Raw genomic sequence first — 21,510 nt, 5'->3', positions numbered from 1 at the left:
GTGTTTTCACACAACACCGGCAGCCTTTACACTCCGGTAGATGCTATAATTAGTGCAGATTGTTAGTCCGCCCGCTAGTTGTCGCCGCCCAGGAGGCGGCCATGTTTTTGGTTACTAACGGGCGGACTAACAATCTCCATTAATTAAAGCATGTACTGGAGTGTAAAGGCTATAATTAATGGAGGTTGTTAGTCCGCCCGTTAGTAACCAAAAACATGGCCGCCTCCTAGGTGGCGACAACTAGCGGGCGGACTAACAATCTGCACTAATTATAGCATCTACCGGAGTGTAAAGGCTGCCGGTGTTGTGTAAAAACACCAAGTGGTTGAAATCCCCAATTATTCCTGGTGTACACTCACCGGAATTTTCGTCGTTGGAGATCTCGGCAAGTTGGAGTTTTTGGCAGAACACCGGGACCAGCGCCAAGGGCCCTAGCATGAGGTTAGGGGGGGGGGGGGCCTTTTATGGTTTCATTGCACTGGGGCCCTGAAGGTTCTATATTAACGCTCCTGGTTTTAGAATGGGATGACTAACAAAGCCAACAATATTGGTGTGATGGTCAGGTGTTCAGTATGGTTTATCTGGCCTGAAGAATGATTATTCCTGGTGTACAGTCACCAGCAGTGGCGGCCCGTCCATTGGGGACGCAGGGGCGCTGCCCCCCCCCCCTCCATGCATCCGGCCCCCTAATCTACATGCAGGGCGCCGGATGCATGGATTTCAATGGGTTTTTTTTTTTTTTAAGCACATGATTAGAGCCAGAGGCTCTAAAAGGCTTAAAAAAAGGGTGGCTCGGAGGGCGCAGAGCACTGCGCCCTGAGCCCACCCAGTTGTGTGACAATAGCGAACGAATATTCGCTATTGCCACACTGATTCTCCTCCTGGTCCTGAGACCCGTTTCCGGATTGGCCGAAAGGAGAAGCCATGCTATTGGCCAAGGAGGAGGGAGGAGGGGAGATTGAGGGGGAAGCCGCCTGCCCAGGGTGAATGAGCAAGTGACCGGGGGGGGGGGGGGTTAGGTGTGCGTGCTGGAGCTGGTGTGGTCCGGGGAGGGGAGGTATGGTGTGGTCCATCTGCTGCCCCCCGGCCCATGGAACACCAGCCCCCACTGGTGTCCAGTAATAACACCGTTGGAGATCTCGGCAAGTTGGAATTTTCGGCAGAACACCGGAGCACTTTCCACTGATCCACGGACATTTACTCCCGTTGCGAGGCCCTTTATTGCAGCCCACAGCAGGGCCCTTTTACGTATTCTGCAGTGGGACCCCTTCCTGCATAGTTGCCTACCTTTCCAAAACGTTTTCAGGGTCACCTTTTTTTTTCTTCTATGTGTTCAGCCAGTCATTGTAGGCAGAGAACGTATCTTAATCAGGGGTGGGGCATTTATCGTGGGTGTTGTTCTATAAGAACCACCTAATACTATACCCCATTGCACATCTCTACACCCCCTGGAACCATCTTTGTACCTCCCAAATAACCCCTGTACCCCTAGCACACCTCTGTACCCCCCTCCCAGCACACTTCTGTACCCCTTTGCACATCACTGCACCTCCTACACACACCTTTTCACCTCTTAGAATGCCTCCATATGCCCAGTGAGCCTTTGAAACCCCCTTCCTGATTTTTGCGACTCTGGTAGTTCCACCACTAATGTCAGTAGTTTTTTTTTATTTTATTTTTTTACCATTTCATTTTGTTTATTTATTTTCACAATTTTATTAATATTTGTTATTATTTTTTTTATCATTTTGAGGAGCCCCGTTAGGAGGCTTTGGTGAGATATCAGGGGAGTTAACCGACCTCTCAAAGGTGCAAGAAGCTGGTCTTGCCTAGGGCGCAAAATAGTCTAGCACCGGCCCTGAAGATGCCCATGAAATTCTGAGCAGATGATAGTGAGTTACTCTTCTTGAATGACACCTATGCTGAAGGTTTGCTGGTCATAGCTAATGGGACGATCATATATTGGGTGTCTTTCCTACAGGAATGCAAACATATCTGTTCAATTACTGGCACATATGGAATGCTTGGGTTATAACATATGCTGGTGAGGTGCTTTATTCAAATTATCGAGGAGTCTGTGTAAATTAGATATGTCAGTAATTAAGGGGATGATATGTCAGCACTGCTTCACTGTCACATAGACCTTTCATAGGAAACATCAGCTGTAAGCCTCTTCCTCAGAGGTTGTCAATGACTGATGTCACCGTCCTTTCTACACGATGAGATGAAAAGCAGAGGAGCTCTTCATCAGTAATTAGAGTTACATAGTTACATAGTGAGGTTGAAAAAAGACATCAGTCCATCCAGTTTAACCTATGATGTGTGTGTTTGCTGTTAACTGTACATTGTATACCCCTGTATGTTGTACATTGTATACCCCTGTATGTTGTACATTGTATACCCCTGTATGTTGCACATTGTATACCCCTGTATGTTGTACATTGTATACCCCTGTATGTTGTACATTGTATACCCCTGTATGTTGCACATTGTATACCCCTGTATGTTGCACATTGTATACCCCTGTATGTTGCACATTGTATACCCCTGTATGTTGTACATTGCATACCCCTGTATGTTGTACATTGTATACCCCTGTATGTTGTACATTGTATACCCCTGTATGTTGTGGTCTTTAAGGTGCCCATCTAATAGTTTTTTGAAACTATCGATGCTCACTGCTGATACAACTGTTTGCGGAAGAGAATTCCACATCCTTACTGCTCTTACAGTGAAGAACCCCCTACGTATTTTAAGGTTAAACTGCCTTTCCTCTAGTTTTAGTGAGTGGCCACGTGTCTTATTGTATTCCCTTACTCTAAATAGTTTGTTCCTTATGCTAGGGTCGCCAGTACAATATTTGTACATTGATATCATATCCCCCCTCAATCGTCTCTTCTCCAGAGAGAATAAGTTCAGTGCTTGTAGTCTTTCCTCATAGCCGATGCCCTCCATTCCCCTAATTATTTTTGTTGCCCTTCTCTGGACTCTCTCCAGTTCCAGCATATCCTTCCTGAGGACCGGTGCCCAGAACTGGACAGCATACTCCAGATGTAGCCGGACCAGAGTCTTGTAGAGTGGGAGAATAATCTCTTTAGTTCTGGAGTGAATCCCCTTTTTTATACATCCCAGTATTCTGTTGGCTTTGCTTGCAGCGGCTTGGCATTGCATGCCACTGCCAAGCCTGTTGTCTACCAGTACCCCCAGGTCCTTTTTCATCCTAGACTCACCCAGAGGATTCCCCCCCAGTGAGTAGCTTGCTTTCTGGTTTCTGGCCCCCAAGTGCATTACTTTACATTTTTCAACATTAAACCTCATCTGCCATGTAGTTGCCCACCCCGTTATTTTGTTCAGGTCCGCTTGTAAGGTTTCCACATCCTACATAGAAGATATTGGCATGTTTAGTTTAGTATCATCCGCAAATACTGAGATTGTACTAGATATCCCCTCCTCTAGATCATTTATGAATGTTTATGTTTATTGTACTTCTTGAAGATTAGGGAGCAGAACTGAGATCCTAATTGGTGAACAATTGTCTATTCCTCCACCATAGCGGTTTACCACAATGCACTTTTTTTTTGTTTCCTCTCGACAGGCCGATCTGGCGAACCAGTACATCAAGGCTGGGGTGAAGAACGTGGGCACAGTGTTCCTCATGACCGACGCTCAGGTGGCGGATGAGAAGTTCCTAGTGCTGGTCAATGATTTGCTGGCCTCTGGTGAGCCATTCAGGATCTCCTCCTACCCTTCCCTATTCCCGCTCATTGGAGCTGATTTATGATGGACTTTCAGGTTCACACTGTAATCTGGATTCTATTTACCGACCCCTTCCTGGTTCTCTATTGTGACACATCCCCTGCAGCAGCCGGCAGGAGTGGGGACCAGGGGAGCACGGGGGGGGGGGTCAGGGGGGAGCACACAGGGGCCCAGAGACAGCAGAACACAAGTGAACTGGATAGTAGGAGTGGTGGGGGCAGCACAGTAGGGGGGGGGGACCAGGGGAGCACACAGGGGCCCAGAGACAGCAGAACACAAGTGAACTGAATAGGAGGAGTGGCGGGGGCAGCACAGTAGGGGGGGGACCAGGGGAGCACACAGGGGCCCAGAGACAGCAGAACACAAGTGAACTGAATAGGAGGAGTGGCGGGGGCAGCACAGTAGGGGGGGGGGACCAGGGGAGCACACAGGGGCTCAGAGACAGCAGAACACAAGTGAACTGGATAGTAGGAGTGGCGGGGGCAGCACAGTAGGGGGGGGGGACCAGGGGAGCACACAGGGGCCCAGAGACAGCAGAACACAAGTGAACTGGATAGTAGGAGTGGCGGGGGCAGCACAGTAGGGGGGGGGGGACCAGGGGAGCACACAGGGGCCCAGATACAGCAGAACACAAGTGAACTGGATAGGAGGAGTGGCGGGGGCAGCATACAGAGGAACCAATCTCCTCCATTTTCCTCCTGCAGCTACAGGCAGTGATTTCTCTACATGCTGCCCCCACCGCCCCTCCTATCCAGGTGTACAGGGGAGCCGCATGGGCCCCCTGAAGCATGGGGCCCGGTTGCAATTGCAACCCCTGTAGTTAGGCCCCTGGATCAGTAGTAGAACGGAGCCATGGCTGGGATGTGCACGGAATGCTTTGCAATGTGAGATTCATGCAGGCCTATTTATTACCATTACCAACATGTGAGAACTGAGAAGTGCGTAATCCAACCCAGCCATTCAGATGTCCGCCTCCTGTGGTCACGTAACCCATAGATCGTGAGTAAGAAAACTTCAGCCCAACAGCTGTCGTAGAACTACAAGTTCTATCATGCCTGTTCCTTGGGACAGGGCTGGGACAAGGGGTGGGCAGGAGGGGAAGCTGCCCTGGGCACAGTGGTTTACTGTATAGATGGGGGCACTAGTGAACTCATTCTGCTACAATGCATTTTGACAAGCTGATGACTGCTGGGGGTAGCATCCCCTAAACTCCCACATAATGAATGTGTGTGTGTGGGGGGGGGGGGGGGGCGGGACAATTTGTCTTCTTTGCTCTGGGCGCTGGATGACCTTTTTCCAGCACTGCCTCTGATTTAATCATGCATGTGCTAATAAAATCTTGTTCAGGGCTGCTGTTAGAATTCGCGGGGCCTCGTACAGACTACCTGGCAGCCCCCCCCCTCCCCCCAAGAAAATATTAAAGATATATTTAGCTAAAATTACAACAAAATCACGATTATCACACACAAATATAACATAACTCGCATAATTCCCGCTAAATCTAAAAAAAAAAACTATGTTAAATAAAAAAGAAGATGAGATGAGAAAAATATACAGGCTGGGCAGTTGGAGCTCAGTGATCAGAGAGACAGAGAGAGAGAAACAAAGTTACAATTTACAAATAAACTCCTGAGCAGAGATAACATTAGAGCCAGTGCTGGGAGGGGGGCCCACACAGGGAGGGGGATTAGTGAGGGACAACTGTCTCTTTCTCAGCAGATAAAAGCTGATAGCAGGGAGAGGGACAGATCAGATTCACGTGCTGGAGGAAGATTTCTGTATTTGTTGTCCATCACTAATCCCCCCTCTCTGTGTGGGCCCCCCTGTGTGCTCGGGCCCCCTACAAGAGGGCTGGTGGTCCCCCCCTATCAGCGGCCCTGCTTGTACTGCCTTATGGGACTTGTAGTTCTGCAACAACTGGAGGGTCCAAGGTCTGCCTACCTCTGCAATAGATGATCTGTGGCTGCTATGGGTTAGTGCACCTTGCATTATTGAACATGCTTGATGTTTAGCCACTGTGACCTCTGCGATTGTTCCTTGAACCCTCTGTAATGTGCAGGTGAAATCCCGGACTTGTTTCCTGATGATGAGGTGGAGAACATCATCAGCAGTGTGAGGAACGAAGTGAAGAGCCAAGGGATGCAGGACACCAGAGAGAACTGCTGGAAATTCTTCATCGACAGAGTCCGCCGACAGCTCAAGGTGAGGACAGGGGCCCGGGGCTCCGATACCCACCTAGATCATATACTTCCCACCAACAAAATTCCCAATGAGCGTTTTTTTTTTCAATTTTCTTCATAAATTTAAGCCAATATGTATTCTACTACATATTTTGGTAAAATAAGAGTATATTGATTGGTCTGCGCAAAAGTTATAGCATCTACAAACTATATGATATATACTGGAATGTTTATTTATTTTTTTTGTACTAGTAATGGTGGTCCGCGATTTTTTGTGGCGGACAGATCGGACCCCTAACTGACATTTTTGACACTTTTGGGGGGACCAGTGACATTACTACAGTAATCAGTGCTAAAAAATATGCACTGTTACTGTAATAATAACACTGGCAGAGAAGGGGTTAACCCTATGGGTGATCAATTGGTTAAATGAGAGCCTAGGGGAGTGATTCTAACTGTGGGGGGGGGGGGGGGGGGCGTGGCTTGTGAAATGACCATAGAGACATGTGAGCCTATATAGAAGGATCACAGGAGCTCTGTGATCATTTCAGGGAGAAGAACGGTCGGCTGTGTTTACAACATCTGACTGTTCTTCTCTCTCAGCGGGGAGCGATCGCGGGTGTCAGGCGGCAATCAGAGCCGCCTGACCTGTGCATCGGCTTCCCTGCTGACGAGTGGGGGCGGGAGCGCGCGGGTGGCGGGAGTGCGCTGGCGGCGGGAGCGCGCGGGCGGCGGGAGCGCGCAGGCGACAGTGCGTGCTCGCCCCCTAGCTTTCTGCGCGCGCCGACATAAGTCTTCGTCGGTTCGAGCAGGAGAGCCACCCTGCCGCAGTAAAAAGGCGGCGGGTGGTTGGGAAACTTTTTTGGTGGTGATGCACAAGGTCGGTGCGCCCTTCTCTTGTTGTACCTAATAAAGTGGCCGGTGAGTGTATATTTGATGAGAGGTTTAATCCAAAGCCGCACTTTATATCTGATCTATAAAAAGTTGGGCGGCTCTAATGATGCAATTGATGAAATAATTGCACATTTTAGGCCTTTTACATTCCAAAATTTGCATGCAGTTAATGTGAAGAGGATTCCGCCGCGGAGGCGGTTCAGGCAGATGCAGCTCTTTGGCTGTCACAGCACTTTTTTGTCAGCGATTTGGAGGACTGAGCCCGGCGTTCTCGCTTTCTTCCCGTCCTCCATTCATTATGAAGAAGGAGAAGGATGGGAGGCAACAGATGGCGCCGGCTATGTGCTAACAGCAGAAAAAAAAAAAAGCGCTATTCAGATGTGATTATCCAATCAATACGTTTTCAAAAAACACATCTCAAACATGATTACACGACCGCCATCCCTCGGAAAAAGAGCGAAACAATGATTAGCCCATTCAGACGGGGACAAACAGCCATTATTCCCCCCAGAAAGGATTCCGCCGCCTCTGATTGCGGAGATGTTTGTGTCTGAAGAACATCCGTAAATATTACAGAGAAGCGAAGCGCGCAAGCTGCGGCGAACAGAAGCTGGAGTTCCCCTAATTACAGCCTCCAAAATGCTGACTTCAGAGAGTTCCGGAAAGGAACGCACAGCCGCCCGTTATTAGAGAATTCTCCTTCATTGGAGTGACGTGGGACTTACCCAGCAGATGATCTGCAAGCTTTCCATAAACTTTCTTCATGTGCTGTGGAATCACTTCCATACTTTTCTGCTTCAATCGGAGATAAGAGCCAGTTCACATATATGCAATGTCATAAACCGCACTGCTCTGCAAATCACATGCGATGTCTGTGCGATGCAAATTCAGCCATACAGATTGCACGGCTGAATTTGCATTGCATTCGGGCCAAAGTTGCACAGGACCCTTTTTTTTGGTCTGCAACAGGGCGGTTGGGGGAGAGTCTCCAGTGAGGCATGGAACCAGCCTCTGCTCAGACACAGTTTACAGTACACCATCCATGCTGGGGGGGGGGGGATTCTGCCCTCTGTCCTTGGCTTCATCCTGCACTCAGTAGGACAGCAGCGGGGACTTTTTACTTCTCTTCACCAGGAATCAATTAGACATGTCTGCGGCAGAAGCGGTGCAGCCTTTTTACAGGGCATCAGAGTGCCCCCCTGCTACCTTGCCAGTCCGTTGCCCTCTGTCCTTGGCTTCATCCTGCACTCAGTAGGACAGCAGCGGGGACTTTTTACTTCTCTTCACCAGGAATCAATTAGGCATGTCTGTGGCAGAAGCGGTGCAGCCTTTTTACAGGGCATCAGAGTGGCCCAGGGGGGCAATTGCCCCTCTGCCCCCTGGCCAGTCTGCTGCCCTCTGTCCTTGGCTTCATCCTGCACTCAGTAGGTCAGCAGCGGGGACTTTTTACTTCTTTTCACCAGGAATCAATTAGACATGTCTGTGGCAGAAGCGGTGCAGCCTTTTTACAGGGCATCAGAGTGGCCCAGGGGGGCAATTTCCCCTCTGCCCCCTGGCCAGTCTGCTGCCCTCTGTCCTTGGCTTCATCCTGCACTCAGTAGGTCAGCAGCGGGGACTTTTTACTTCTCTTCACCAGGAATCAATTAGGCATGTCTGTGGCAGAAGCGGTGCAGCCTTTTTACAGGGCATCAGAGTGGCCCAGGGGGGCAATTGCCCCTCTGCCCCCTGGCCAGTCTGCTGCCCTCTGTCCTTGGCTTCATCCTGCACTCAGTAGGTCAGCAGCGGGGACTTTTTACTTCTTTTCACCAGGAATCAATTAGACATGTCTGTGGCAGAAGCGGTGCAGCCTTTTTACAGGGCATCAGAGTGGCCCAGGGGGGCAATTTCCCCTCTGCCCCCTGGCCAGTCTGCTGCCCTCTGTCCTTGGCTTCATCCTGCACTCAGTAGGTCAGCAGCGGGGACTTTTTACTTCTCTTCACCAGGAATCAATTAGGCATGTCTGTGGCAGAAGCGGTGCAGCCTTTTTACAGGACATCAGAGTGGCCCAGGGGGCAATTGCCCCCCTGCCCCCTGGCCCAGTCCTCCCCTGCGCTATTAGCAAAAGTATGCAGGCATAAGACACCCCCCATGCCACGCCTCCTTAAAGGTGAATTATACTAACAAAAATGATTAGTTAAACCCACAAGGGCTTTTTTTTAACCACTACTAATTCTTTATATTGGTGTTTGAAATTTACCAATGCAAAAATTTAGAAACTGGATGAAAGGTTTAGCACTGGGAAACACTTTCTGAAAGATAAATAGACTACAAACAACTATATAGATCAGACCGAAATGAGAAGGAAAGAGGGACAGAGGGGCATTGCTCCAAATCAGGGACAGTCCCTCAAAATCAGGGACAGTTGGGAGCTATGACTTTTCCATGCCAGGCTTTCATGTCCCTGCCCTTTCCATTTCTTTGGCTGATTTTTGGTAGCCATGGCAAGTTGGTTTAGCGCTGGGATCTTCAAACTACGGCCCTCCATCTGTTGCGGAACTACACATCCCATGAGGCATTGTAAAACTCAGAGATTCACAGACATGACTAGGCATTATGGGAATTGTAGTTCCTGAACAACTGGAGGGCCATAGTTTGAAGACCCCTGGAACTTTAGCTGGATAATCAGATGAGAATGTCCAAAGACAGACAGAGATAGGTGAAGCCAGTGAGTGATTTATTCAGCCACTGTGAACCAAAAACTGAAATATTGGATGAATTTAAAGAGGTTGTAAACCCATAGATTTTTTTTTTTTTGCAACCTGAAAGAGAAACACATAATGAGCTAGTATGCACCGCATACTAGCTCATTATGAAATACCTTAGAACAAGTCCCCGCCGTGCCGCCCGCTTACCTGTATGACGGGTGACATGTCCAGTCGCCCGTCTAACAGGATCGCGGCATCCGGCCATCTGATTGGCCGGAGCCGCGGTGACGTCACTCCCGCGCACGCGCGCGGGAGCCGACGGTCACGACACGGCCTCTGAAGAAACGGCACCAGCGGCCGTTCCTTCAGAGCGCATGCGCCAGTGACGTCACTGGATGCATGTAAGGTAAATATCTCCTAAACTGTGCATTTTTAGGAGATATTTACAGTACCTATAGGTAAGCCTTATCATAGGATCACCTATAGGTAAAAGTGTCAGAGGAGGGTTTACTTCCTCTTTAATAGCCAGGAGTAGAAATTGCGATGGTAATGCCGCCATCTATTATAGGTCCTTCCTGCTCACTGCTGTGTGAATCTGGGTTATATAAGGTAAAAAGTTTTTTGTTTTGAGTCTCTGGAAAACTATTTTCTCCTGCTGAATATATGACAGGGAAATTGCACCTCCTGTCTGAATGTCCTTACCTCGGAGGAGAAAATTAAATGTTGGTCCTTTGCTTGCAAAGAGATGTGCGGCGACTTTTCTGACCGAGCCTTCATTTCCCAGTAAGATATTTTCAGGCCCATCCTGACGATTATCCAATGACATTTAAAGTGCCCTAGCAGTGAAATGTTACAACGCACATTCAGAAACTTGGCACGTATGCTAAGACCGCTGTAGATTCCACCAACATATCCAAATATAACAGTTCATGTAATGATTTTACATTTGAAATAGGCAAAACTTGAAATGGATATAAAACCTAATTGGATGACATTGAGTTTGATGCGTGCACTGCGTATAATAGATGTAGCACCCTCCTAGATGGGTGCTAGGATAAAAGCATTGTTATGCTCCATCTGCTTATCAGGGGAGCCTGATCTGTTAGTTATGCCTGTTGCATGTGTCCAGGTCTGAGTCACATGGTCTAAGGGAGTGTCCCCACTGTATCCAATATGGGAGCCTGTTGGGCAGTGGAGGAAACCCAGCCAGTGACACACAGGCTTTTGTGACTGTCCCAGTGGGCGGGCACAGCCGCAGTGCATCCTGGGATTGATCATAAAAACAAAGGCACATGTGACAGGGCATCTTTGGCGGGAAGCAGTGTCCCAGGAGGAGGGTGGCGGCTGTCTCTCCTCCTGCAGTCTGAGGAAGGTGGTCGCAGGCAGTCGGCCTAGTGAACCAGGTGTGGAACTGAGCCTTGAGGGTCCTGGAAAGCTGACGGTGGGGCTGCAGGCAGAGTCACCTGGGATAAAACAGTGTCCGTGAGTACCAGGGGGCTTGCCAAGGGGTCTGCCCAGGAAGGGGGACCACTCCAGTGAAGTCAAGAGGACAGAAGGTCAACTCACACAGTTAGTAAGAGTAAAGGGGGTGCCAATTAGAACCCTGAAGAGTAAAAGTAAAGGGGGCACCAGGTGGGGCCCTGAAGAGTAACTCACTACATTGTTCATCTATCAAATACTTCACTTCAGTGGCAAGGTGAAGCAGCAGCCTTGCCGCACTCAACATAGCTAGAAGTCCTAAAGTTGTGCATAGTTCATCAAGTTGGAGTACCCCACTCATCCCAAGTTCTAAAAAAAACAACAAAAAACCAAATCCTCTAGACTGTTTCCTGACTGAGCCAAACACTTAAAGTACTAAGATTTCAAAGATCGTTGCTATGGGTAACCCAGGGGAACCCGCTTTCAGCAGCTCTCATGGGAGTAGTGCTACATAGACAATTGTATTTTTTCATCCCTTCTTACATCTGACCTTTGGCAGCCTCTTTGTAGCCATTCCCTGTCTATCTGCACTCCATTGATGGCTGGATGGCATTTTCAGAGTGGGTTCCTTTATAGTGACAACAGTGGACCATACTTGAGTAAGGTGTCTCAGCACTGCTGCTTGTAATCATTACTGGTAGAGCACGTGCAGAAATGCAATGCAGAAATATCCCAATCCAGTCCTATGGTCTTTAATAGGAAGTTCCCCACCCCCCCCCCCCCCCCTTCCTTTCAGTTACAACATCTTTTAATCTTCTAGGAAGACCTTCCACAAGCTTTTGGGAGTTTGTGGCAATTTGTGATGTCAAGCACTGATGTCGAAAAAGATCTGTCTCCCAGTCAGAGTTTCAGTTTATCCCAAAGCTGTTCATTAGGGTTGAGGTCAGGGCTCTATGCAGGCCACTCAAGTTCCTTCACGCCAAACTGTTCAGACCATGTCTTTTTGGAGTGGACTTAACATCTTCCAATCTTCTAGGAAGACCTTCCACAAGATTTTGGGAGTTTGTGGCCATTTGTGATGTCAAGCACTGATGTCGAAAAAGATCTGTCTCCCAGTCAGAATTTCAGTTTATCCCAAAGCTGTTCAGTAGGGTTGAGGTCAGGGCTCTATGCAGGCCACTCAAGTTCCTTCATACCAAACTGATCAGACCAAGTCTTTTTAGAGTGGACTTGGTGCATGGGACACAGTCATGATGAAACAGAAAAGGGTCTTCCCCAAACTGGTGTCACAAGGTTTTAAGACCACAATTAGCTAAAAATGTTTTTGTATGATGTAGTATTGACGTACCCTTCACTGGAGCCACCTGAACTCCATGGGCTGATGGGTTGTCCACATATTTTGGCCATGTAGTATATGAGTAAGACGGATGGCTATATTACTAAAGGTATACAGTATATAATTATATAGGTGTATGGTGGATAGTTATATTGCCAAAGTTTTGGAAGGTGCTTGATTTTTTTTATACTTGTTGGCTTAGAACTTTTTTCATTTCCAGGTCGCTTTGTGTTTTTCTCCCGTCGGAAACAAGTTGAGGGTCCGAAGCAGAAAATTCCCAGCGGTGGTCAATTGTACAGCAATAGATTGGTTCCATGAGTGGCCACAGGAGGCGCTGGAGTCTGTCAGTCTTAGATTCCTCCAGGAAACAGAGAATATTGAGGTGAGAACCTTTGTATAGGTGTGACGTAGAAAACAGTGGTGTATTTTGGTTTTGTGCTGCCCTAGGCAAGACTAAAATTGGGCCCCCCCTCCTATGTAAATTTGCCCCACTCCTTTTTTAACGAATGTGGCTCCCTCCAAAATTGAAGTACTACAAGTCCCAGCATGAACCCCTGAGATCTCACGAGAGGTGGGTGGGTGAGGGAGAGATAGAGGGGGGTGGGTGAGGGGGGATGAGAAAGAGAGAGAGGGGGGTGAGAGAGGAGGGGTGAGAGAGAGAGAGAAGTGGTGAGAGAGGAGAGGTGAGAGAGAGAGAGAGAGAGAGGTGAGGGGGGTGAGAGAGAGAGAGAGAGAAGTGGTGAGAGAGGAGGGGTGAGAGAGAGAGAGAGGTGAGGGGGGTGAGAGCAAGAGAGCGGGTTGGTGAGAGAGGGGGGATGAGAGCGAGCGAGAGGGGGGAATGAGAGAGGCGGCTCTAGTGGCCAATAGAGTCTCAGGTGGAGGGGGTGGCTTTTTTGCTGCCCCCCTGCAAAGTGCTGCCCAAGGCCTGGGCCTTGTTGGCCTAGGCCAAAATACAGCACTGGTAGAAAAAGGCTTGTTCTGGAGCAGACATGGAAGTTTGGACATGTTCAGACATGTTCAGACAAGTTCAGACATGGAAGGCATGGAAGTGATGGATACTTGTGCCCTTCTGTTAAAAGAATATGGATATATTCATGTGGTTTTCTTTTGCTTTTTCCTCAGCCGTCCGTCAAAGAGTCTATAAGTAAATTTATGGCTTATGTGCACACAAGCGTCAATGAAATGTCCAAAAGCTACCTGACCAATGAGCGCCGCTACAATTACACCACGCCCAAGTCCTTCCTGGAGCAGATCAAGCTGTATCAGAACCTTCTAAGCAAGAAAGGAAAAGAGCTGGCGGCCAAGATGGAACGTCTAGAGAATGGACTTGAGAAGCTAAACAGTACCTCCGCCCAGGTGAGAACCAAAGAAACCATGTGCTAGATTTCCAGCCTTTTCCGGGAGGGGTGGTCTGTGTTATGAATGTGGTCTTCTGCCCTGTGCTGTGGCCTTCCTGTCCCACCATTGATTTTGATTCATGCAGCCAATATTAAGTGTACAATCTTGGCCAAGTATTGTTGCACCCATCATCTTATCTTTTGGGATCACTGTTGGTTAAAAATCCAACTAATAGTGCCACTGATGATACAATAATAAGCAGGGATGCTGTTAGAAATCATGGGGCCCTGTACAGCCTAGCTGACAAAAACAGTGAACCAAGCCCAACAGACGGTTCCAGCCTCATAAATAAACCACTGATACATGCAACCAGAATACCTGTTAGAACGAGCCCTTAATTATGTTTTTTTTTTTTTTAATTCTTTTTTACAACTTTTTTTTTCTTTTTTATATTTTTTGATCAGCCCTGTGAAATATCAGAGGTCTAAACTACACCCAACATCTCACCATTGAGACTGATTGAGGACCCAGATAACTGAAGGCAAACTCTTTGCAGATGCAGAGTGAATGAACAGGAAGCTCTCTGTACAGAGGCCCCCTGTTCATTCACAAACTGAAACATTGTAAACACAGGAAGGGCCACAGGGGGATTGGTCCTAGTAATTGCATTTACTCCTGCTGCTCTGGGCCCTCTTGTTTAATTTATGGGGCCTGGGCCCCATACAGGATTGCAGGTGCTACCCCCCTTATCAGCAGTCCTCTTAATAAGCATTACTGAGCATGACTGTTGCCATATTAGGCACCTCTGTTTCTTTTGGTTTCTTTGTTCAGTCATCATTGATCATTCCCGGTTTCCGGCGACTTAGTTCAAGTTTCCTTTGAATAATGCCCAAACTTGATTACCATGCGCAACACTCGGATCTCAAAACTTTTGAACGGGCCTATGAAACCAAGTCATGCTTGTTGGGTAGGTGCAGCATAGTGTGGCAGGCAGTAAACACACAAAGTCCCAGTCTGCAAAAAACATTGTATTGTATTGTGTAACAGCCAAGTCAACCGTACAAACAGGCCCGACGGCAAGCTTACCCGTCCAGGGCCCCTTACAACTAAGCAGCAGATAATTAGCGGACAGAAGACTCCTACATGCCAACCATGTCACGAGGAGCAAAGTGCAGCTTGGCTGATCTGACCAAAAGGGAAGCTTCCTGAGGAGGTAGACATAGGCCCTGCTCTCTCCCTACTCAAACTGGACCTTTTCTTATCTCTTTCACTGTCCCCGACAGCTGGGGTTCCTGTCTCTAGGAATCTTTCCCTATCCTTTTCACTGTCTTTGATAGACTAGGTTCCTGTCCACTCACCAAAAGCACACCTAGACTGTTAGCCAGGGTCCTAAATAGACTCTGGCTGACCCAAGATGGCTGCCAAGGTCTCATGGGGCGTTCCTCCCCTTGACCGATGAAATCATAGAGGAATCAAGTTCCTCCCGACTTCCTATGCTATGGTCAAGCGCCACCTGTAGGGGAGATTAAAGACTACCTACATGCTCACTCCATATAAAAAGACAAACTGATTTGGGATGTCTTCAAAATTTAAGAAACAAAACAATTTTTTGTCAAATTTATAGACTTTTTTTTTTTTACCTGCCCATTGGATATAATTTTAACATCTTGTTCTCATTGTTTGTTTATCTGATAAAGAGAATTTCTCTGTCGCTCATTGACAGACGTAGTCTTCTTGATTCACAAGAACTGGGTTATGTTGTCTCCGCAGGAGCAGGACTAGGCAGAGAGAAAAAACGTTCTGGCTCCACCTTAGGGGCAGTCCCTGAGGGTATATCCTCCCTCTCTCTGCTACAAGGCATCAGTTTTTTTCTGTCTAGTCAGGAGTAAGGACCTAAGTTCCTTGCTGGGATCTTTTTGGTCCTGGCAAGATTTTTTCTTTAGAAAAAATATTTTTTAGGTAGTTTTCTCCAGTGTTTTTTCCTGTGAGATCTTCAAGCAAAAACGCCGGACTGGGCGACACTAGTGGTCACCCCAGCCGGCCTACGAGCGCGCGCAGACCATTGCATTGCGCTTGGTCGGCCGCGACACATTCAAGTAAGTATGCGGGGCCGGGCGACGGGCTGGATGTTGAGATCCAGTGGTCACCCCGGTTTCTGCCTACGAGCGCGTGCAGACCAGAGCTCCGCGCTGGGTCGGCCGCGACGGAGTCCCATTGGAGGGACTGACCTTGCGAGTTAAAAGTCTCGCTTGGACGCCAGGAACCAGAGAGTCGAGGCGTCCGGAGTGGTCCACAACCCCCCACCCTGGTGGAGAGGGTATTGTGAAGAGAGGGTGCCTGTCGGTTTGGTATGGTGAGTAAACGTTCCCTTTTTTCCTCGTTATGAGGCAGTATGAATTATGGGCCCCTCCATACATGGTCAGTATATATCTGACACTAAAAGTCCCCCTTGTAAATACAGTATGTGTTTGGTGGGAAGTGGACTTGGTTTGAGAGCTAACACTCTACCCAGCAGACTGTAGTATTACAGCAGACATAGGAGGTATAATCCTACCTTAATTGTAGTGTACCTCCTGCAGATCGATAAACCGCCACTTAGCAGAGATGCAGGTGGATGTGCTGGGAAAAAACGATTTCAGCGGTCCGCCGCCATTTTGCCGTAGACCGGGTGCATGTATGTCCTCAGGTCACGCCGGCCGCCATGTTTTTGGAGTCTATTGTCTCCTGTATGGGGGCGGCCATGTTTGATGAGCCCAGCTACCTCGTGGAGAGCTGGGAACGCCGGAAGGCGTACACAGGGGGTGGAGCCACGTCCTTCTACCCGGGAAAACGAACACAGCTCTTTCCAGTCTGTAAAAGACAGACGCTGACTGCAGTTGGTTGGAAACTTCTCTGCATCGGGTGGTGAGCCTTGGGGGTCCCTCTCTAGCTCTGTGGGGATCGAGAAGCAGGTACTCTGAGGGGCGCTATTGCGCTAGGGGGAGACACATAAAAAAAAAAAAGAGGTATTTTTTTGATTTAAAAAAAAAAAAAAAAAAAAAAACGTTTTTTGTTTTTTCTGGCAGAAGTGTCCTGAATTAACATGGACCCTGCCACTCATGTATCTCCTCCGGATCCCCTCGAGGTGTCTGCAGGATCCTCCAGCACCCCACTGACGGTTGAATCATTGTCAGCTATTATGGAAACTTTTGTGTCCCGGGTGGAAGTGGCTTGTCAGGGACAGGGCGCAAGAAAGCGACCCCCGCCTAACCCCTTATTATCTGAAACCTCGGATTCAGACTCTGAGACTATTTCTGCAGTTGCAGGTACTTCATCTGGGATTGGTGGCTCGGGTACTGTCTCTTCAGACAGTGAGGAGGATGTTTCGGCATCAGCCATAGCCAGAGAGGAAGCGTTGGTAAACGCACTCATTGTATCTGTTCAAGAAACCTTAAGATTACAAGGTATTCCGTCGGAAATAGCTGAAACTGAAATCCCTTTTGGGACTAAAAAACGCATGCCAAAGGTTTTTCCATTGCCCAAATGTTTTGGCAATCCAATCAAAGAAGAATGGAGTCTGCCAAAACGCACCTCTGCTATTTCTAAACGCATTAACAGGCGTTATCCGTTTGAGGAAACCCTCATTAAGAAATGGACAGAACCACCTGTGGTGGATTCACCAATTGCTAGATTGAATAAAGCCACAGTTATTCCTTTAGAAGACGCCCCGTCTTTTAAAGATCCAGTGGATCGCAAGATAGAAGCTATGTCTCGCACCATGTTTTCCTTGATTGGATCAGCTTTCAGACCTATAATTGCTATTGGTCTGGTTTCGCAGACTGTAACTGAATGGACCAAGTGGTTGCGCCGGGACTTAGATGAGGTCCCTCAGGCGGTATCAGATTTGTTGGAACAAATGATACAGGGGTTACAGTTTGTGTGTGATCCGGCGTTAGACGCCACTCCATTATTGGCGCGAGCATCAGTCTCAGCAGTGGTTCTCAGGCGTACACTGTGGCTAAAAGGTTGGTTAGCCGACCAAGGTTCCAAAAAAGCATTAGCTAATATCCCCTTTTTAGGAGAGCGTCTATTTGGAGCCAACTTAGATGAGATCATTAAGGATCTCACGGGTGGAAAGAGCACCTTTTTACCGCAAAATACTAAGGGTAAAGGACCTCGTCAAAGACGAGGGCCTTCTTTCTCTGCTCACAAAAAGTTTTTTCGTCCCGCGGGTGAAAAAATTAAGTCCTCCAAAGCTCCTTCAGGAGGCTTCAGGGGACGTTGGTCGGGCAAGCAAAAGCCCGCCCCCTCCAGACCTGAAGATAAATCGTCCAAAGCCTGAAGGTGCGCCCCCACCCATAATTGGGGTGGGGGGACGTCTTCGCCGGTTCCCGGATCCATGGCTTTCCAGAATCCCGGACAAGTGGGTTTGCGAAGTCATAAGGTCAGGGTACAAGATCGAGTTTCGATCCCTCCCACCGGCGCGATTCTTCCCTTCCAATATCCGACTATCCCCGGATCGTTTAGAAGATCTGCGGAGAGCAGTCACGGATTTACTACAACAAGGAGTGGTAGTCCACGTTCCTGGGACAGAACGTTTTCAAGGGTTTTATTCAAACCTATTTACAATACCCAGGAAAGAGGGCAAAGTGCGTCCAATTCTGGACTTAAGGGCACTCAATTCCTTTCTCAACATAAGGAAATTCAAGATGGAATCCATTCGCACAGTAGCAGCCTTCCTGCATCCAGGGGATGTCCTAGCGTCCATAGACATCAAGGACGCTTATCTTCATATTCCCATTTACGCAGGACATCAGCGGTTTCTACGCTTTTCCGTAGAAGAGAACCACTATCAGTTTGTGGCGTTACCTTTCGGTCTCGCCACGGCTCCTCGGGTCTTCACGAAGGTGTTGGCCCCAATGTTGGCACTACTGCGCCAAAGAGGCATATCGATTCTAGGTTACCTAGACGATCTCCTACTTCATGCAGAGTCTCCTCAGACCTTGCTACAAAACATAGAAATTACTATAATTTCTTTACAGGAATTCGGGTGGCTGGTGAACCAGCAAAAGTCATTTCTGGTTCCCACCCAGAGGCTCGAATATCTGGGTCTAATTCTAGACACAGTCAGGTCAAGAGTTTTCCTTCCGGTAGGGAAACTCCGGAAGATTCAATCAGCAGTCCAGTTGTTACTATCCAACAGCTGGTCTTCTCTTCGAACTTGCATGAGGGTTCTGGGGTTGATGGTGGCTTCCTTCGAAGCAGTCCCATTTGCCCAGTCCCATACCCGAATTCTTCAGCAAGAGATTCTTCTCAGATGGAATCGGAATCCGGAATCCCTGGACAATCGGATCCGATTGAGCAAACAGACCAGAGAGTCTCTGGTCTGGTGGCTTCGGTCTCCGATGCTCAGCCAGGGAAAGTCATTTCTGCCAATATATTGGACGATAGTGACCACGGATGCCAGTCTATCCGGATGGGGAGGAATTCTCGGTCAGTTATCTGTCCAGGGACTTTGGTCCCTGGAAGAATCCAGGTTGCCGATAAATGTATTGGAACTGAGAGCGATCAGACTTTGTCTGATTCACTGGACCGAGCAGCTCCAGGGCAGCCCGGTTCGGATCCAGTCGGACAACGCCACGGCCGTGGCTTATGTCAATCACCAGGGGGGCACCAAGAGTGTCCGAGCGGCCAAAGAAGTGGCTTGCATTCTTCGCTGGGCGGAACGATTTGTTCCAGCTATCTCTGCGGTGTTCATTCCGGGGGTGGAGAATTGGCAGGCAGATTATCTCAGCCGTCAGACTCTGGATCAGGGGGAATGGTCCCTCCATCCAGAAGTTTTCCACCAGTTGTGCCTACGGTGGGGCACCCCGGATGTGGATCTGTTGGCATCACGATTCAACAGGAAAGTACAGAGATTCGTGGCTCGCTCCCGCGATCCTCTAGCAGAGACCGCAGACGCACTGATCGCCCCGTGGGGGCAATACCAGCTAATGTATGCCTTCCCTCCTCTCGGGTTACTGCCAAGACTTCTTCGCAGGATAGAGGAGGAAGGAATTCCAGTAATCCTGGTAGCTCCGGACTGGCCTCGCCGAGCGTGGTACGCCGACGTGGTCAGACTGGTGGCGGACGTGCCGTGGAGACTTCCTCTCAGGGAGGACCTACTGTCTCAGGGACCGATCTTCCATCCTGCTTTACGATTGCTGGCTTTAACGGCCTGGCTATTGAGACCCAGGTGCTGAAGGACAAGGGATTGTCAGCTTCAGTTATTCCTACTCTAGTTAAAGCAAGGAAAGCGACTTCCAGAAAGATTTATCATCGTACATGGAAGTCCTACATTGCATGGTGTGAACCTCTGGGGTTCCGTCCACGGTCTTATTCGGTTAGTCGAATATTAGCTTTTCTGCAACAAGGGGTTGAGCAGAAACTGGCCTTGAGCACTATCAAGGGTCAGGTCTCAGCATTAGCTATCTTCTTTCAGAAGCCTTTGGCTACTCATTCCTTGGTGCGGAATTTCATCCAGGGGGTGCGACATCTGGCTCCGCCAGTGCGTGCGCCGTTACCACCCTGGGATCTTAATTTAGTATTGTCGGTTCTTCAGAAACCTCCCTTTGAAGATATTAGGGAGATTCCTCTACCTACGTTGTCCCAGAAGGTGGCCTTCTTGGTGGCTATCACTTCTGCACGCAGGGTGTCAGAACTGGCCGCATTATCTTGTCGTTCCCCATATCTGGTGGTTCATAGAGATAAGGTGGTTCTTCGTCCGAATCCATCCTTTCTACCAAAAGTGGTTTCAGAATTTCATCTGAATGAAGAAATTGTATTACCTTCCCTGTGTCCTAAGCCCAGTCATCCTCGGGAGTTTGCTTTGCACTCCTTGGATGTGGTCCGGGCGATCAGGGTATAGTTGAAAACGACAGACTCTTTTCGCAAGACGGATTCACTTTTTGTGATTCCGGATGGACCCAAAAAGGGGTTGCCTGCATCTGCCGCGACTATTTCCAAATGGATCAGACAGACGGTGGTACAGGCTTATTCTATTAAGGGTCGGGAGCCCCCGTTCCCTGTTAAGGCGCACTCCACTCGGGCACTTAGTGCGTCATGGGCCTTTCGCCATCAGGCGTCAGTGGTCCAGGTGTGCAAGGCGGCTACCTGGTCGTCGGTGCATACCTTTACAAAACATTATAAAGTTGATGTAATGGCATCGTCTGATGCCTCGTTTGGCCGCAAGGTTTTGCAGGCCGCCATTTGAGGAGACCAGTGGTCTGCCTCGAGGGTTTTTTTCCGTTGGAAATTTTCATTTGAGTCTCATTCTTTGTTTATAATGAGCCTTTAAAACTTCTAGTTTGGCACCGGTTGGGCCTTCTAGATTGGATTTTGATTTCGGTCAATCCCACCCCTCATTTGTGGCACTGCTTCTGGATGTCCCAGTTCTTGTGAATCAAGAAGACTACGTCTGTCAATGAGCGACAGAGAAAATCGGATTTTTGTAAGATCTTACCGTAAAATCCTTTTCTCTTAAGCTCATTGACAGACGTAGTACCCGCCCCTCTATCATTGAGTTGGGTTGGGTTAAATTCTCTGTTGCTGCTTTGTGACAGAACTGATGCCTTGTAGCAGAGAGAGGGAGGATATACCCTCAGGGACTGCCCCTAAGGTGGAGCCAGAACGTTTTTTCTTTCTGCCTAGTCCTGCTCCTGCGGAGACAACATAACCCAGTTCTTGTGAATCAAGAAGACTATGTCTGTCAATGAGCTTAAGAGAAAAGGATTTTACGGTAAGATCTTACAAAAATCCGATTATTCATGTTTTATTTGCCTTCAAATAATGAATAGTCCTCTACACGCTGTGCTGCACTGTATGGCATGACCCCAACCTGCTCCGTCATGGATCCCGTCTTATACAGCACATATCATTGTTGCAA

General features: G+C 48.5%; 1 protein-coding gene across 1 annotated transcript in view; it reads left to right on the top strand.

Annotated features, from left to right (window-relative positions):
* The window catches only part of DNAH9 (dynein axonemal heavy chain 9), a 346,411-nt gene that overhangs the window by 225,453 nt on the left and 99,448 nt on the right, over positions 1-21,510 (top strand). The window contains exons 45-48 of the mRNA XM_082272319.1: positions 3,596-3,719; positions 5,816-5,958; positions 12,490-12,651; positions 13,392-13,625. Of these exons, the coding sequence (XP_082128445.1) occupies positions 3,596-3,719; positions 5,816-5,958; positions 12,490-12,651; positions 13,392-13,625 (663 nt within the window). The remainder of the gene's footprint in view (positions 1-3,595; positions 3,720-5,815; positions 5,959-12,489; positions 12,652-13,391; positions 13,626-21,510) is intronic.

The sequence above is a fragment of the Pelophylax lessonae genome (genome assembly GCF_965119305.1).
Source record: "Pelophylax lessonae genome assembly, chromosome: 11".
Classification (NCBI taxonomy): domain Eukaryota; kingdom Metazoa; phylum Chordata; class Amphibia; order Anura; family Ranidae; genus Pelophylax; species Pelophylax lessonae.
This window is presented reverse-complemented; position numbering and strand designations above follow the sequence as displayed.